The following is a 19,370-nucleotide window of genomic DNA, read 5'->3' on the forward strand; positions in this document are numbered from 1 at the left end:
TTTCCTGTTAGTTGGCGAATCAATGAGACAGGCCAAGTCTTTTTTTTAAACCTTTCCGAGAAGTGGTGAAGGGTATGAGTCAGCATTGTGATCATGTTACTCAATGTTTTCCGGAGAGTCCCGAGTGTTTTCACCACCCGCAGCCCAGGCTGTTCAAAAATGGCTGTTTAATGGCCCATTTTTGTATGTTTGCTATCACTTTAATCCTGAAGAGCTGTTCTAGTCCTCTCACAAACGCAGGCGGCACGGTGGCATAGCGGTTAGCACTGCTGCCTCAAAGCACCAGAGACCCGGGTTCAATTCTGGCCTTGGGTGACTGTGTGGAGTTTGCATTTTCTCTCCATGACTGTGTGGGTTTCCTGCGGGTGCTCCGGTTTCCTCCCACAGTCCAAAGACATGCAGGTTTGGTGGATTGGCCATGCTAAATTGTCCCTTCGTGTCCAGGGATGTGCAGGTTAGGTAATAGGGTAACAGGGATAAGGTGGGGTGGACTGATGAGTGGACATGGGTAGCGTGCTCTTTCGAAGGATCGGTGCAAGACCCGATGGGCCAAATAACCTCCATGAGAACATCCTTCACAATGACCTATTTTAATTATTTTCTTTTCCATTTAGGTTCCTCTGACTTGATTTCACCTGCATTATTTGTCCTAGTTTCCATCAGCGTCCTTTTAGCTGTGGTTCTCAGCTTCTTCGGTTTCAAGTTGTAAGTGATTTTCAAACTGTACACACAGAGTTAAAACACCCTCTGCACAGGGGTTAGACACAGATCCCTAAGCTCTACAGTGCAGTAATTTCCTTCCACAGTCTGTGCCGAGTTAGCTGATCTTATCAGCCTGGGTGGAAAAATAAATCTTGCCTCCCAATCCCACCACCCCTCCAAATCCCGCCACCCAGTGTCCCAGCAAAAATTGTTTTCCATGTGTAGAAATATTAAAGGGGCCCAGAAAATTGTTTGATTTCACTTGTTGCTGGTGTCTGATGAGAAAGCACGGGCTGGATTCTCCCAAAATGAGGCTATGTCCCCACGCTGGCGTCAAAATGGTGGAGTTTTACTCCCGAAATTCCTATTAAAAGCTTGGACTAATTCAATGCCCTGCAGGGGGCTAGCAGGGACCTGGAGTAATTCCCGCAGCTAAACGGCCTCCGCACTTCCGGTTCGGAGTCCGGGCATGCGCATGGCTGCGGCCCCCAGCTGCCGCGCCGAGCTCCATGGCGGACTCCACACCAAGAAATGGGATAACCCCCCCCCCCCCCCCCCTCCCATCCCCCTGGTTGGCGGCGTGCCCGAGCAGCTAACCCGGCAGATCTAAACCCCGACCGCCTATAAGGCCCGCCCCTGGCCTCCAATCCCCCGGCGCTCGACCAGGGCGGCCGCGGACTGAGTCCACAGCCACCACGCCAGCATCCCGACCGGCAATAGGTGGTTAGTTCCACGCCGTCGGAAACTCAGCCAGTTGGGAGTGGAGGATGTCTGGGCGGGCCTCTGGCAATGGGCACCTGGCCAAGCGCCGTACTCCGCGGTCACGGCGATTTTCGGGGCCTGGAGAATACCCGGACCCGATTACAGCGTGAAAGTGTATTCTCCGTCCCTGCGCCGGCCGCGATTTCGGCATGGGGCTGCGGAGAATCCAGCCCCACATACTTGGTTGAAACCAATTCCCCACTGTCAATCTGGAAATGGGGACCATTTCATACCAGGAGGTATGAAAGAGCAGGAAATCATTGGATCATCCCTCATTTCCCATGCTGTTTTAGGATGGGGAGAACGTTCCCTCTATAGGATCAGCTGAGAGAGACCGTGCGGAGGAGGGAGACGGGGAGATCACTGCTATTGCTTGGAGATTCCCAGATTAATGCCTTTCTCATTTCTTTACAGAGCAAAAAAGAACTGGTGGGAGAATATTCCTTCACCTCGGAAGAGTGCCCTATGTAAGGAAAGCTTTGACAAGTTCCAGGTATTACAATCATTAGTTTATTTGAAATCTGGTTAGCTTCGTGATTTTAGAAAGTCTCACTCCAAGTTATCTGTCTCTCTGTCTGACGTGCACACCCTGTCACACTCTCAGATACCAGCTCCTTCATCATGCAGATAGCCTGCCCCAATTTCCAATACCTCAGCACACGCATACACACATGTGCGTGCACATGCAAGCACATACACAGGCATGCATACAAATACACATGTACACATAAATGCACGTGTGTATATGCATACACACGTGCACATGTAAGCATACATGCGGACATGTGTAACACACGTGAATGCGCACTTAGAACATAGAACAGTACAGCACAGAACAGGTCCTTCGGCCCTCAATGTTGTGCCGAGCATTGTCCGAAACCAAGATCAAGCTATCCCACTCCCTGTCATTCTGGTGTGCTCCATGTGCCTATCCAATAACCGCTTGAAAGTTCCTAAAGTGTCCGACTCCACCATCACAGCAGGCAGTCCATTCCACACCCTAACCACTCTCTGAGTAAAGGACCTACCTCGGACATCCCTCCTATATCTCCCACCCTGAATCTTATAGTTATGTCCCCTTGTAACAGCTACATCCACCCGAGGAAATAGTCTCTGAATGTCCACTCTATCTATCCCCCTCATTATTTATAAACTTCTATTAAGTCGCCGCTCATCCTCCTCCGCTCCAAAGAGAAAAGCCCTAGCTCCCTCAACCTTTCCTCATAAGTCCTATCCTGCAAACCAGGCAGCATCCTGGTAAATCTCCTTTGCACCCTTTCCAATGCTTCCATTTCCTTCCTATAATGAGGTGACCAGAACTGCACACAATACTCCAAATGTGGTCTCACCAGGGTCATGTATAGTTGCAGCATAACCCCGCGGCTCTTAAAGGCAAGCCCCCTGTTAATAAACGCTAACGCACTATAAGCCTTCTTCACGGCTCTATCCACTTGAGTGGCAACCTTCAGAGATCTGTGGACATGAACCCCAAGATCTCTTGTTCCTCCACATTCCTCAGAACCCTGCCGTTGACCCTGTAATCCGCATTCAAATGTTTTCTATCAAAATGAATCACCTCGCACTTATCAGGGTTAAACACCATCTGCCATTTCTCGGCCCAGCTCTGCATCCTATCAATGTCTCTTTGCAGCCTACACCAGCCCTCCACCTCATCCATTACTCTACCAATCTTGGTGTCATCAGCAAATTTACTGCCCCCCCCTTCAGTCCCCTCCTCCAAGTCATTGATAAAAATCACAAATAGCAGAGGACCCAGCACTGATCCCTGTGGTACACCGCTGGTAACTGGTTTCCAGTCTGAAAATTTTACATCCACCACCACCCTCTGTCTTCTATGTGATAGCCAGTTACTTATCCAATTGGCCAAATTTCCCTCTATCCCACACTTCCTTACATTCTTCATGAGCCGACCATGGGGAACCTTATCAAACACCTTACTAAAATCCATGTATACGACATCAACTGCTCTACCTTCATCTACACACTTAGTTACCTCCTCAAAGAATTCAATCAAATTTGTGAGGCAAGACCTACCCTTCACGAATCCGTGTTGACTATCCCGGATTAAGCTCTCCAGTCCTCTGGCACTATCCCCGTGGACAACGAGGACCCAAAGATCAAAGCCAAAGGCTCTGCAATCTCATCCCTTGCCTCACAAAAAATCCTTGGGTTTATCCCACCTGGCCCAGGGGACTTGTCGACCCTCAAATTTTTCAAAATTGCTAATACATACTTCCTCAGAACATCTACTTCCGCCAGCCTACCCGCCTGAATCACACTCTCATCCTCAAAAACATGGCCCCTCTCCTTTGTGAACACTGAAGAAAAGTATTCATTCAACGCCTCTCCTATTTCTTCTGACTTCATACACAAGTTCACACTACTGTCCTTGACCGGCCCTACCCTCACCCTGGTCATTCTTTTATTTCTCACATAAGAGTAAAAAAACCTTGGGGTTTTTCTTGATCCGACCCGCCAAGGACTTCTCATGCCCCCTCCTAGCTCTCCTAAGCCCTTTTTTCAGCTCATTCCTTGCTATCTTGTAGCCCTCAAGCGACCCTACTGAATCTTGTTTTCTCATCCTTACATACTCTTCCTTTTTCCTCTTGACAAGACATTCAACCTCTTTTGTGAACCATGGTTCCCTCACACGGCCATTTCCTCCCTGCCTGACAGGGACATGCTTATCAAGGACACGCAGTATTTGTTCCTTGAACAAGCTCCACTTTTCATTTGTGCCTTTCCCTGACAGTTTCTGTTCTCATCTTATGCCCCCAATTCTTGCCTAATCGCATCATAATTACCCCTCCCCTATATTATAATCTTTGCCCTGCCGTATGGCCCTATCCCTCTCCATTGCAATAGTGAAACACACCGAATTGTGGTCACTATTCTCTCCAAAGTGCTCTCCCACAAACAAATCTAACACTTGGCCCGGTTCATTACCTAGTACCAAATCCAATGTGGCCCCACCTCTTGTCGGCCTATCCACATATTGTGTCAGGAAACTCTCCTTCACACACTGTACAAAAACTGCCCCATCCGAACTGTTCGACCTATAGAGGTTCCAATCAATATTTGGAAAGTTAAAATCACCCATGACAACTACCCTGAGACCTCCACACCTATCCATAATCTGTTTTACAATTTCTTCCTCCACATCTCTATTACTATTTGGGGGCCTATAGAAAACTCCTAACAAAGGGGCTGGTTTAGCACAGTGGGCTAAACAGCTGGCTTGTAATGCAGAACAAAGCCAGCAGCGCGGGTTCAATTCCCGTACCAGTCTCCCCGAACAGGCGCTGGAATGTGGCGACTAGGGGCTTTTCACAGTAACTTCATTGAAGCCTACTTGTGCCAATAAGCGTTTATTATTATTATTACAATGGACTGCTCCTTTCCTATTTCGAACTTCAGCCCACATTACCTCAGTAGGCAGATCCCCTTCAAACTGCCTTTCTGCAGCGGTTAAACTATACTTGATTAACAATGCTACTCCTCCACCTCTTTTACCACCTTCCCTACTCTTACTGAAACATCTATACCCCCGAACTTCCAACATCCTTTCCTGTCCCTGTTCTAACCATGTCTCCGTAATGGCCACAACATCGTAGTCCCAAGTGCCAATCCACGCTCCAAGTTCACCTACCTTATTCCGGATGCTCTTTGCATTGAAGTAGACACACTTCAACCCACCTTTCTGTCTGCCGGTACACTCCTGCGACCTTGATACCCTCCCCAGTACCTCACTACTCTCGACACTGGCTTCTGGACTTTTCCCAGCCCCCTGACAAATTAGTTTAAACCCCCCCGAAGAGCTGTAGCAAATTTCCCTCCCAGGATATTGGTGCCCCTCTGGTTCAGGTGCAAACTGTCCTGTCTGTCCAGGTCCCACCTTCCCCAGAATGTGCTCCAATTATCCACTTACCTGAAACCCTCCCTCCTACATCATCACTGCAGCCACGTGTTTATCTGCACTCTCCCTGTTCCTCACCTTACTAGCACGTGGCACCGGCACCAAACCAGAGGTGACAAAATGGTTTGTCCTTGCTCTCAGCTTCCACCCTAGCACCCTAAATTCCTGTTTTAAATCCCCATCCCTTCTCTTAGCTATGTCGTTGGTACCGATGTGTACCACGACTTGCGACTGCACCCCCTCCCCTTTAAGGATTCTGAAAACACGGTCCGAGGTGTCATGGACCCTGGCACCCGGGAGGCAACACAAACACACACACACAAACACATGCACACGTATACATACTCGCACATCACTTTCAGATGCCAGCTCCTCCATTTCATCCCACTGTCAGTTCCTCCTTCACTAACAGTACTTTGAATCCAGTAGTGAAGAAGAATGAAAGAACTGTGAGTGCTGGATGGTGTATTTAGACCTTGGGAACAATGAGAGGAGCATTCTGTGTCCTCTTGGCCATATACTATTGATTATCAGAGATAAATGTTTGCCGCATGATGATCAGAGATAAATGTAATGAAATTGGGATTTGTGTTTGTCCAATTATCCCAAACTTTGAGCCTAAAATTTTTTTTTTTTCTGAATCAGAAATCTGGACATGTTTTCATTGAACATAAGCTTGACAATTGCGAAGTGGAGAAGGTATCATGCACCGATGAGCTGCCATGGTGAGTAGGGTTAGCTTCATAAATGATTAATCGAATCCCTGTTGAGTTTGCAGTCCATTCAAATGCCATCAATAGAACTTACTTATATAATGGAATCTGATTTACATCACTTAATTTGTTAAAGTAACTCTGAGTTGGATTAACCTGGATGAAGTCACCCAGGATACATTAAAAACTTGTCATCCAATTAGTGATCACACTCTCACCTCTGCTTTCTAATCTCACTCTTGCTGTCACCTCCTGTTTGTATTGATCTTGATATTAGCATTGCTCCTCTGAACTTCCCTTAAAACTGGCTTTGGCGTGCGCCGTTTGGTCCCGCCATTTCTGGCCGGGATCCTGACTTGCATGCCTCGCGGGACTTGGGTGGATCCCGCGAGGCGTGAAGACTTCTGGGAAACCCGCGAGAGGGCTCTCCCAGCATTCACCGGTCACACTGTGCTTGAGGGAGATGCAACGCGACCGGTGGATCGCGCCCAATGTCTCCATGTATTTCCTACCAAAATGATTCACTTCACATTTCTCCTTCTTTTTCTCTCTCCGTTCTCAATCCTTCCATCTGTAAATTTTGAAACTGTGTCATGCACAAGACCTAGATCGTTAATGTATATCAGGAAGAGCAAAGGTTCCAACACCAACCCCTGGGAAATTATACTAAAACCTTCCAACAGTCCGAAAAACATCCATTAAGTCGCTGTTCGTTATCGCTCAGATAGGTTTGTATCCATGTTGCTACTTTAATTCCATGAGGTATAACTTTGTTCATAACTCTAATGTGTGGCATTGAATCAAATATCCTTTGGAAGTCCACATACACCACATCGACAGGTTTGTCCTTATCAACACTTTCTGTCATCCCTTCAAAAAACTCCAGCAAGTTAGGTAAACATGATTTTGCCATAACAAATTTGTGACTTTCCTTTGACCCATATTTGTCCATGTAACTATTCATTTTGACCCGATTTATTGTTTGTGGAGGTTTCCCCAGCACCAAAGTTAAAGTGACTGACCTGTAGTTGCTGGGCTTGTCTTTTTAAAAATAAATTTAGAGGACCCAATTCTTTTTTTTTCTATTAAGGGGCAATTTAGCGTGGCCAGTCCACCTACCCTGCACATATTTGGGTTGTGGGGGTGAAATCCAAGCAGTCACGGGGAGAATGTGCTAACTCCAGCCGGTTCCTTTGTGCCGTGAGGCGGCAGTGCTATTCACTACGCCACCGTGCCACCCCTAGTTGCTGGGCTTGTCTTTATTTATAATAATAATATTTATTGTCGCAAGTAGCCTTCATTACACTGCAATGAAGTTACTGTGAAAAGCCCCTAGTCGCCACATTCCGGGGGAACCTGAGGGAGAATTCAGAATGTCCAATTCGCCTAACAGCACGTCTTTCGGGACTTGTGGGAGGAAACCGGGGCACCCGGGGGAATGTGCAGACTCAGCACAGACTGTGGACCCAAGCTGGGAATCGAACCTGGGACCATGGTGCTGTGAAGCAACAGTGCTAACCACGACATCCTGTTTGGCATATTTGTACATCTCCAGTGCTCTGGCACTTTAATCTAAGGACGACTGAAAAATGATGGTCAGTTTCCTCTCTCGCTTCTCTCAGTATCCTTAGATACATCACGTTTCAATTATCTCCTCTTTCACCATGGCCTGGGTAGCAACTTATTCTTCGGTAAAGACAGAAGCAAAGTATTATTTAAAACCTCAGCAATCCCCCCTGTTTTCATGCTTAAATCCCTTTTTTTGGTCCCTAATCAGCCTTCCCCCTCCTTTTGCCACCCTTTTCCTATTTATATGCCTGGAGAAGACTGAGATTGCCTTTCATTTTAGCTGCCAGTCTCTTTTCATACTGTACTTTTGCTTCTCTTCCTTGTTTTTTCACCCCCCCCCCCACCTTTATATTTAGCCTGATTTTCCATTCTGTCCACTTGACATCTGAAATAAGCACACTATCTCTTCTTTATCTTTATCTATCTCTTTTTTCATCCAGGGGTCTCTGGATTTGTTTGCCCTTCCTTTCCCCGAAGAGGGAATATACCTTAACTGTACCCAAACGATCTCCTCTTTGAAGGTAGCCCATTGTTCAGCTGTAATCTTTCCTGCCAATGCTGGTCCCAATTTATTCGGCCCAGATTTATCCTTGCCCATTTTTAAAAAAAGTTAATTTTACGGGATATGGGTCTCGCTGGTTAGGCCAGCAATCATTGCCCATCCCTAATTGCCCTTGAGATAGCGGTGGTGCGCTGTCTTCTTGAATTCCTGCAGTCCCTATAGTGTAGGTACACCCACTGTGCTGTTAGGGAGGGAGTTCCAGGATTTTGACCCAGTGACAGCGAAGGAACGGCAATATATTTCCAAGTCAGGATGGTGAGTGACTTGGAGAGGAACTTTCAAATGGTGGCATTTCCAGGTACCTGTTGCTCTTGTCCTTCTAGATAGTAGTGGTCGTGGGTTTGGAAGGTGCTGCCTAAGGAGCCTCAGCAAGTTGATGTAGTGCACTTGCAGATGGGACACACGGCTGCTATTGTGTCGGTGGTGTAGAGGGTGAATGTTTATGGAAGCGATGTCAATCAAGTGGGCTGCTTTGTTCTGAATATTGTCAAGCTTCTGGAGTGCAGTTGGAGCTGCACTCATCCGGGCAATTGGAGAGTTTTCCATCGCACTCCTGACTTGTGCCTTGTAGATGGGGGACAGGCTTTGGGGGAATGGTGACAGAGTGGGTAGCCCTGCTGCCTCACAGAGCAAGAGACGCGGGTTCAATTCCAGCCTTGGGTGACTGTATATGCGGAGTTTGTACTTTCTACCCGTGTCTGTGTGGGTTTCCTCCAGGTGCTCCGGTTTCCCCCACAGTCCAAAGATGTGCAGGTTAGGTGGATTGGCCATGCCAGGTTAGGTGGGGTTACTGGATAGGACAGGGGAGTGGGCCCAGATGGCCCACTCCATCAGAGGGTCGGTGCAGACTCGATGGACCGAACAGCCTCCTTCTGCACTGTAGGAATTCTATGGTTCTATGGAGTCCGGAGGTGAGTTACTCGCCGCAGGATGCCTAGCCTCTAACCTACTTGGCAGCCACAGTATTTATATGGCTGGTCCAGTTCAGTTTCTGGTCAATGGTAAGCCTCCAGGATGTAGATAGTTGGGCATTCAGTGATGGTAATACCATTGAATGTCAAGGAGAGATTGATTAGCTTCCCCTCACTTAATTATTCTTACTCTAGATTGCTCTTTGTCTTTTTCTATAGTCAGCCTAAACCTTATGATGCAAAGTTCACTGTTCCCTAAATGTTCTCCTATTGACACTTGATCCACTTGCGCTGCATCGTTTCAAAGAACCAGATTTAGTAATACCTCCTTCCTCATTGGACAAGAAACATAAGGTTGAAAAAAACTTTACTGAAGACACTCCATGAACTCTTGCTGCTGTTTTCCCTTTCCACTAATACTCTCCCAGTCTATATTCAGATAATTCAATTCTCCATTATAACTACTCCATAATTCTGTCTGTAATTTCCCCACAGATTTGTTTCTCTACATCCTTTCTGCTAGTTGGTGGCCTATAAACTACACCAAGCCATGTGATTGCACCTTTTTTGTTCCTTAGCTTGAGCCAAATGGATTCTGTCCATGACCCCTGTGGGATACACTCTCTCCCCAGCACTGCAACACTCTGCTTAATCAATACTACCAATCCTCCCTCTCTTATCTTTCCTGATTACCTTGGATCGAGAAATATTTGGCACCTAGTCCTGTCCTCCTTTGAGTCAGGTCTCTGTTATAGCCACAAAATCACATTTCCACACATCAACCTATGCCAGTAACTCACCAATCTTACTAACCAAAGTTGCATTTACATGCATGTACAGTAATCCTGATTGAGGCACTATTAGTCTCTCCGTCCTGGCTCTATACAGACAGAACCTGTTTAGCCTGTATAGGTCCCATATCTCCCAGAGCCAATCCCAATGTCCCGAACATCAGAAGTCCTCCCTCCTGCACCAGCTTTCCAGCCTTCCATTCACCTGCTTTTTATATTCACTTGTGCATAATACTGGGAGTAATACAGATATTACTACTTGAGGTCCTGCTTGTATTTTTCCTATCTAGATCCCTAAATTCTTGCTGCAGGACCCTCTTTCTGCCTATGCTATTATTGCCAATGTGCACAGTGACAGCTGGCTGTTTACCTTCCCCCTCAAGAATGTTCTGCAGCCATTCAGTGACACTCTTGACCCTGACAGCAGAAAGGCAACATACCAGCCCAGAACTGCAGCCGCAGAAAGGCCAGTTTATTCTCCTAATTGTTGAATCACCTGTCACTATTGCTCTTCCAGTCTTCCTTCTACCCTCTGTATTGCAGAGCCACCACTGGTGCTATATTTGGCCCTGGTTGCCCTCCCCATCCCTTTCACCAGCATACAGAACTGAATACTGGTTCGAGAATGGGATGTACTCGGGGAACTCCTACACCACCTGACTGTCTGGTGGTCACCCATTCCCTCTGTCCTTCTGTACTCTTAAGTTGAAGGGTGCGATTCACGAAGCTCTGAACCCACATTCTGACTCCCGCTGCCAGCTCAAAGCCCTGCTTCACTCTCGCTGTTTCCCACTGCTCACCAAGTGAAGTCTTACGCTCTCTGCACTGTTTTAAGCTCCACTCTTTTCTTGCTGTTTTCTGTTACGTACCACACAATGTGCTACCCTTTCTGCGCTGTTTGGAGCCCCATTCTGCCCTAGTTGTTTCCCGCCATTCACCCAAGTTTTCTTCCGTGCACCAATTCAATCTTACTCAAGATCTCAGAATCATGAATATCTTCTCCCTCAGTCATTCCTTCAAGTGACAGCCCACAGCTTCTTAATAGCTCAACTCATTGATTCAGTTAGACTTCCCTTGTACTCTTTGCAACCTCGTTCCTCTTTTGCTCAATGAAGTCAGCCATGGCTCAGTGGGTAATAGTCTCCCCTCTAAATTAGAAGGTTAAGAGTTCGAAACCCATGCTGGAGACTTGAACATATGATTGAAATTGACACTGCAGTGCAGTACTGAGGGAGTGCTGCACTGTTGGAGATGCTAACTTTCTGATGAGGCAATAAACAGTGGACCTGTCTGCCCCCCGGTGGATATGAAGGATCACATGGTGCTACAGAAGAGCTGGTGAGTTCTCCTGGGCAATATTTACTCCTTGACCAACATCGCTAAAACAGATGATGCGGCCATTGCCATTTGTGGGATCTTCCTGTGCACACATTTGCTAAACATTTCTGACATTAAAACCGTGACTACACTTCAAAAAGTACTTCACAGGCAGAAATAATGTTTTAGGGCGCGCTGAGCTTGTGAAAGGTGCTGGAGAAATGCACATCTTTCTCTCCCATGGCCATTTATCTTGAGGTTTCAGAGTAAAGTAAAAACTAGAAGCCGAAGCCTTAGTTCCACTTTTAGTGGACTTCAATCTGTGCAATGCATTTATTTTTGGGTAGTGCTGTCACTTAGTCCTGTGAGTGTTGCCTCACTCGCAGTCCACCTTTAATATGTGTGAATATTGCAAACAGAAGTACAGAAATCATTAAACTTTGCATAAAGGTTGTTCAATTGTTGCAGGGACATTGTCTGCATGCAAATGTTTTTTGATAAGGCTTTGTTTGTTTGGGGGCTTTGCAAGAGGAGTTGATCTCTCCATGCTAATCTTTAAAATTAATCCCTGGGATCTGGGTGTTGCCGGAAAGGCCAGCAGTTATTGCCCATTCCTAGTTTCCGTTGAGCTCATACGAACATATGAATTAGGAGCAGGAATAGGCCACTCAGCCCATCAAGCATGCTGCGCCATTCGATAAAATCCCACTTTATATGCCATTTTCCTAATTTTTGCCAACTTCCTTAACTTATCTATATTCTTACGTCTTCTTCGCGTCTTCTTTACTTTCTGACGTATCTTTGTGTCATCAGCAAATTCAGCAACCTTCGGTCATCAAAATCATTTACTAAATTGTAAAACATGATGTGGAGATGCCGGCGTTGGACTGGGGATGAGCACAGTGAGAAGTCTTACAACACCAGGTTAAAGTCCAACAGGTTTGTTTCAAATCACTAGCTTTCGAAGAACTGCTCCTTCCTCACCTGAGGAAGGAGCAGTGCTCCTAAAGCTAGTGTTTGAAACAAACATGTTGGACTTTAACCTGGTGTTGTAAGACTTCTTACCAAATTGTAAAAGGTTGAGGCTCCAGCACTGATATCTGTGACACTCCACTTGTCATATCCTGCCATCCAGAAAATGACCTATTGTGTCAACTCGGTTTCCTGTTGGCAAGTCAATCTTCTATCCATGCCAATTTTGTTACTCTCTACACACAAATGTGGACAGGCGGAACAGCACCTGGGGGGTCTCCTGGGCCAATGGAGGCCCCAGAGTGGCCAGGGATAGTGCAGGGCCTAGTGTATCCCACTGGCCCTCCCCCTGGAATGCGGGAACCTTGGCACTGCCTAGCTGGCACTTTGGCACTGCCATCCTGACACTGCCAAGATGCCCGAGTGGCACTGCCAAGTTGGCAGGAGCACTGCCTGGATGCCAGAGTGGCAGTGCAAGTGAGGACACCCTGCTATGGGGACCCTGGAGGTCCCCCCTCTTCAGGCCCCCATGCACTGCCAAGGGTAAGGGGCTGAGGGGGCCATGCCCATGAAAGGGTAGAGAAGTGGTTTGAAGTGTGGGGAATGTATGGCAGGTCAGTAGGGGCCTCTGGGAGGTTGGCAGGGGTGACGGGTGTGGGTCCTGGAAAGGAGGGCCTGTAAAGGGGCATGGGGGCCTGAAGAGGGGGGACCTCCAGGGTCCCCATAGCAGGGTGTCCTCACTTGGGGGCCGGGGTAGTTCCCATGTGTGTGAGGGGATGACATTGCCCATGAATGGGGAGTGTGGGGGACCACAAGCTCACTTAGAGATCAGGGCGCCCTTTCAAAATGGCGGCCCGATCTCTGAGTTCAGTTCCCCAGTGTGAAAAAAAAATTCTAAGTGTGGGCTAAACCAGTGAGAAACACCCCAGGGCCTAAAAAAGTGACTGAGTGTCATTGAATATTGGTGGGGAACTCGCCCACAGAGTCGACGGGAAACTACCTGAGAAACCCACCATAAATTAACTGAGAAATGTTTCCATTGAATTCCGCCTTGAATCTTCAGTTATAAAGGCAGGTCAAAGGTGGCCTGGTTCAGTACGGAGTTCCTTGCCCCCTGGGGCCTGAGATTCAACCCAGCCAAGATGAATAAAGATTAAAAAATTCTTCCTTTCTAGACTGTGAAACAAATCATGTTAGTTACATCAATTACAAAACACTCAGCAGGTTTGACACTAACTCTCCCAAAATTATCAGATTCACTGAGAGAATTACAGGGACTAGTTCAATGAGTCACAGTTACACCGGATCACCTATACCTGGCCCGAGTGGCTGGGAGGGTACTGGGCTGTACAGTACTCCCCATACCTACCACGTATAGGGGAGGAGCTTATTTAATATTCTCAGAAATGAATTGGATAGTTTGATGTTCAAATACAGTTTTGCATTAAAAATTGCTCATTTTTACTCATTTATTTCACCTAGTTTCAGGGCGAAGAACAGGATTGAAAGTCCCGATGACCAGCTTTGCACCATGCGCATCAACTTTCCTGCCCTTCAACCCTTGATGGAGGTCTCCAGGTTCAACGAGAAATTCCCCTTTCCTCATTTTCCAGATTTCAATTTCCCAGTTTTGACAGAATCCATGTCCCCTTTCCCGTTGTTCCCTGAGGATTTGTCTTTGGACATCTCACATAATCCGGGTTACTCCTTGTTTAACAGTGTCAGCAAAGAGCAATGGGCAATAGACGAGGAAGGCGAGTACCGCCCTTTCGCTGGAAATGAACACAGGGACTCGCCGCTCACACTGAGCACCTACTCACTTGGCCCATATACTGATAATAAGGGGGCTGGACCTTCTGAGCAAGTTGGTTATAAGGCTTTCAGCAGCTGTGTGTCTGCATCCTGGAACCCAGAAGATCAACAGAGCTCGAAGACAATTTGGACTCACCCGGTGTCCGGTGACATTGAGTCATCTGATTATTTGTCTTCTGATAAACTGACATTCAAGTCAGGCAACGAGGTAATGCCAAACTGGGAATGGGCTAAATTTCACAACACATCGTGTGATTTCACTCCGGGCAACGGGACTCATTTCCCCGTGGATCCCTTCCCGATGTTCTGTGAAAGCCTTCAGTCTTTGACCTTCCATTTGAACGCTCAGGAAGAGCCGGGGTGGTCGCAGCCCTGCTCCATCCACAGGGTACCTGGCACAGCTGTGAACCTGGCAGGTTCCAACCTCGACTCGCACCTTATGCCCTCTCAGGATTGCTCCCTGAAGTTGGAGCCAGCCTTGGGCTCACTGAGCCAGGGAGATGTGGGTCAAGCGGAGCCGGGCACTGAGGCCAATACTGCAGTGAAGAACCAGATGAAATACATTGTGGTCCCAGAGAACGCTAATTTAGGCATGAGTGAGCTGACACCCTACATGAAACTGTCCCTACTCAATGTGCAAGCGACGGATAAAAGTCAGGGTGTGGAACCAATTCATCCCCTAACCAAACAAGCACATCTTAAATATTAAGGAAAAGATTTTTAGAAGTGGAATACTGGGGATATATATTGCCAGTATTTGCAACGGTGCTTTATTAAATTACAACCTGAACCTTAAAGCCATACTGAGAGATGTTAACAAATCAAAATGCTATGGTTGCTGAAATCTGACTTAAAAATAGAAAATACTAGAAATACTCAGCAAGACTGGCAGCATCTGTGGAGAGAGGTCCTTACCTTAAGCATTAACTTTGTTTCCCTCTCCACAGAGAGATTAACCTCAGTGAGAGTCACACTGTGTCTATAATCCGCCTTTGTATAGGCACTGTTTCCCTCTGCAACATTTACAGCTCATTTTTAATGACAGAGGAAGAAAGAAAGCTACTCAGGAGCTTTGTCACCTTTTGAATCTGGAGAACAGCGAATACTTTGTGTGAGAGAGAGAGAGGGAGGAAGAGTGAGAGAGGGAGGGACGAGTAGAGGGAGGAAGGGGGGAGGAGAGAGGGGAAGGGGGAGGAGAGAGAGGAAGGGAGGAGGAGAGAGAGGGAGGGAGAGACGGGGCAAGAGGGGTGAGAGACGGGGCAAGAGGGGGAGAGATCGGGTGAGGAGGGAAGGGGCAAGGAGGGAGGAGAGACGGGGCAAGAGGGGGGGTGGTGAGACGGAGCGAGGGGGGTGAAGTGGGAGGAGAGGTGAGGGGGAGAGGAGAGATGGGGCGAGGGAGGAGAGATGGGAGAAGGGAGGAGGGGAGGGGGAAATGGAGAGGGGAGGGAGTGGGAGAAGGAGAGGGGGGAGGAGGATGAGAGGGAGAGAGGAAGAGAGAGAAGGTGCGGAGGGGGGGTGGTGAGAAAGGGGGTTGGAAAGGAGAGAAAGGGGGCGAGGGGGCAGGAGAGGGTGAGATAGGGAGGTGGCATGAGAGAGAGAGAGAGAGGATGAGATGGGGGTAGAGAGAAAGGGGGCGAGGTGGAGACAAAAAGGGTGAGTAAGAGGGAGAGCGGGAGGGGAGAGCAAGGCACAAAAATCTTGTCTCTCAGTGGAGCTGAGATTTGTAAATTGAGACACCGAACAGAATTTTCGTCATTAAAGTCTGGAATGTTGTGTTTCCAACGTGTCACCTGTTAGCTCCACCCAGGGAGAAATTGGTTTTGTGGCCATGTGTAGATTGCACCTTCACCCTGGAATAGGGTGTTGGCACATGACGATGTGTCACTGTGCATGAGACAGGGGGGTGGGAGTGAATGGATGGAGGGACTGAGCTGAGGGTGTGAAGGGAGTAGGTGTGGCTGGGGAGATGGGAATGTTGGGGTGGAGGAGCTGAGCTGTGGGAGTGAGGAAGAAGCTGAGGAAGTGAGAAGAGGGAGTGAGAGAGAATGAAGAAAGGTAAGGAGAGACAGAGTGAGCTGAGGAAATGAGAGAGTGCGTTGGCTGAGGGGTGGGAGTGGGTGAGGGGGGTTGAAGGGCTGAATTTTGCACAAACCTGCTGCATTTTTGAATGTTTCTGGGGATTTTATTACAAAGACATGTGAATTATCTGGAATTATCACAGCCCACCGACACATTCTGCTAAAAAGAGGGAGCGATTCAGTTAATGAGCTGGAAATGTCCATGTGGAATCCATATACTGGGTTCATGGGGCTGAATGTCACATTCAGCATAAAGGGCTGTTTAGCACAGGGCTAAATCGCTGGCTTTGAAAGCAGACCAAGGCAGGCCAGCAGCACGGTTCAATTCCCGTAACAGCCTCCCTGAGCAGGTGCCGGAATGTAGCGACTAGGGGCTTTTCACAGTAACTTCATTAAAGCCTACTTGTGACAATAAGTGATTTTCATTTCATTTCATTTCATCTCAAACCAGATTACCCGGTTAATAACTGGTGACATTATTGCAATTGTGCTTTATTCAGACGTTAAATCATCTCGCAAACACTGAACGCTGTCCAGTGAACCCCAGCATTATAATCTTGTATTCCTCCTGGTGTAAAACCAGCCCCAATCTGGGGCACTTATTAATGTTATAACTTTATTGTATTTGTGTTTTACAGGCTCACAATAAATCTGTTTCAATTTTTAGCCACTGAGATTAGAAAGTTTTACAGACACCAATGCCCTGGTCAAACTCTCTTAAGGTGGCCATAATGGAGATCTAGCTTTAAACATGGGTACGAATGGGAACAAAACATTCCTAGTTGCCATGCATTCAGGAGGATTAGGGAAGGAGAAGGAAGGGGAGTGGGAGTATTTATCAGAAATAATGATAGTTCTACAAAGGGGCAAAATTAGTTCAAAGGTTTATTTGTTGGGTGTTTAATACAGACCTCCAAATATTGAGAAAGAGATGGAGAAACAAATCCATAGACAAATTTCTGAGAAGTGTAAAAATAATGTGGCAGTAATGGTAGGAGACTTCAATTGCACTAAGAAAGACTGGTTGAGGTGTGCAAGGGGAATAAAGTCGAGAGCAAAGAAGACCAAATTTGCTAAATATAGTTGTATTTTTGGCTCTTAACACAAACATACCAAACATTATGTTGATTGGTGATGTACAGGGTTCTCTATTGGAGAATAACGGGATTCCAGGAGAGTTTTTCATACATGTGGGGTGGGATTCTCCCTTGGCCGACACCGAAATCGGGAAAGGCGATTAGGTGGAGAATTGGTTCCGACAGCAAAATCGCAGCAGGTGCCGTTTTGACACCAAATCGTGATTCCCCATCACCTTGACAGCGGCACCAATGCGTTCCGGAACGCACGTACAGTAAACACTGTTTGCATGCCATTAGCGGGCCTGGTATTCTCCGGAGCCTCCGTGATTCTCCGCCTCCGATGGGCCGAGTTCCCGACGACGCGGTTCACCTCTTTTAAAAGTCATGAAACTGGCCTGATGGTACTGTGGGGGAGAGAGGAGGTGGGACAGGGAGAGGACTGACTGTGATGATCTTTGTTTGTATAAATTAATATTATTAAGGTTGTAGTGTTGTTACAAAGAGCGTGCAGACTTTATACTAAATGAAAGTCAGAGGGCTGGATTCTCTGATCCCCGACGCCGAATGGGGCGGAGAATCCCCGATGATGCTAAAATTGGGGGCGGAGAATCCCCGATGATGCCAAAATCGGGGGCGGTGCCGCTTTTGCTATGCTCCACCCCCTGAAAAGCAGTGTATTCTAGGAATACGGCGCGCACTGTATCCATGGCCTTAGGCCATTGCCCATCCCCATCCGGCCGAGTACCCGACGACGTTGGACTCGTGTGGTCTCACCCGTCGTGAACTTAGTATTGCGGCTGCAGACTCAGTCTGTCGCTGCCACAGTCGGGGTAGGGCCGATCCGCGTACAGGGAGGGCTTTATTCGGGGCTGGGGGCGCTGTGGGCGAGCGGTCTGGGGCGCGCAAGCGGCTATTCGACCGCTGCACAACCGTGCGCATACACGGCCACGGACCCGGAAATGCTCAGGGCCGTATCGGCAGCTGGGTCTGGGAGCTCCTCGCTGCCTCCCTGCTGGCCCCAAGCAAAACGGCGAATCGGTGGCCATTTTGCGCCAGTTTTCCTGGCATAAAATAGTCTCTCAAACGGAGAATCCAGCCCTATTTATTCACACTAAGCTATAAATTGTGAATTCTTATGTATGCCAAAAAAAAAATCTAAATATTAGATCAATACACAGAACCACTAAAAAACACGACTGTCACCAACCCTCTCTCCTAACTCACTCCAAGAGCAAGTGGACCACCGTGTGGGTTGTGAGATGTGCTCTTACTCCATTTAGTGGCTGGATGCTGTAATTACACACTATTCTACATGATGTGGAGATGCTGGCGTTAGACTGGGGTGGGCAAAGTGAGAAGTCTTACAACACCAGGTTAAAGTCCAACAGGTTTGTTTCGATGTCACTAGCTTTCGGAGCACTGCTCCTCCCTCAGGTGAATGAAGAGGTATGCTCCAGAAACATATATCTAGACAAAGTCAAAGATGCAAGACGATACTTTGAATGCGAGTCTTTGCTGATAATTAAGTCTTTACAGGTCCAGATGGAGCAACTGGAGAGAGGGATAATCACAGGTTAAAGAGGTGTGAATTGTCTCTTTAACCTGTGATTATCCATCTCTCCAGTTGCTCCGGGGGGAAGGCAGAAAACGACAGTGTCGGACAGTCTGACGCATGCAGTCCAGGACCTGGGTAGTTGGTGGCCTCTGTGGCCAGGGCACCTGGCCATGGCGGCCGGTATGGGTACCATCATATGTCTTTGGACTGTGGGAGGGAACCGGAGCACCCGGAGGAAACCCATGCAGACACGGGGAGAACGTGCAGACTCCGCACAGACAGTGACCCAGCGGGGAATCGAACTTGGGACCCTGGCACTGTGAAAAAACTGTTCTAATCACTGTGCTACTGTGGAAAGAGCGAGGTGTTGCAGGAGAGGAGGTTCAGGGAATTGCTGTTTAGGGTGGTGGGGAGCAAGCTTTAGATATTTGGGTGTCCAGATGACTCGGGTCTGGGCACAGCTGCACAAGTTGAACCTGACTCGGTTGGTGAAGGAGATGAAAGTGGATTTCAAGAAATGGGATGTGCTTACACTGTCACTGGCAGGGCAGGTGCAGACAGTAAAAATGACGGTGCTGCCAAGGTTTCTGTTTGTGTTTCAGAACCCCCC

At 47.7% G+C, this 19,370-nt stretch overlaps 1 protein-coding gene across 1 annotated transcript in view; it reads left to right on the forward strand.

The window, feature by feature from the left end:
• The window catches only part of LOC140394208 (uncharacterized), a 67,062-nt gene extending 52,217 nt beyond the window's left edge, over positions 1-14,845 (forward strand). The window contains exons 7-10 of the mRNA XM_072481197.1: positions 615-705; positions 1,879-1,957; positions 6,047-6,126; positions 13,719-14,845. Of these exons, the coding sequence (XP_072337298.1) occupies positions 615-705; positions 1,879-1,957; positions 6,047-6,126; positions 13,719-14,757 (1,289 nt within the window). The 3' untranslated portion in view covers positions 14,758-14,845. The remainder of the gene's footprint in view (positions 1-614; positions 706-1,878; positions 1,958-6,046; positions 6,127-13,718) is intronic.
• Positions 14,846-19,370: the final 4,525 nt, after the last annotated feature.

The sequence above is a fragment of the Scyliorhinus torazame genome, chromosome 17 (assembly GCF_047496885.1).
Source record: "Scyliorhinus torazame isolate Kashiwa2021f chromosome 17, sScyTor2.1, whole genome shotgun sequence".
NCBI lineage: Eukaryota > Metazoa > Chordata > Chondrichthyes > Carcharhiniformes > Scyliorhinidae > Scyliorhinus > Scyliorhinus torazame.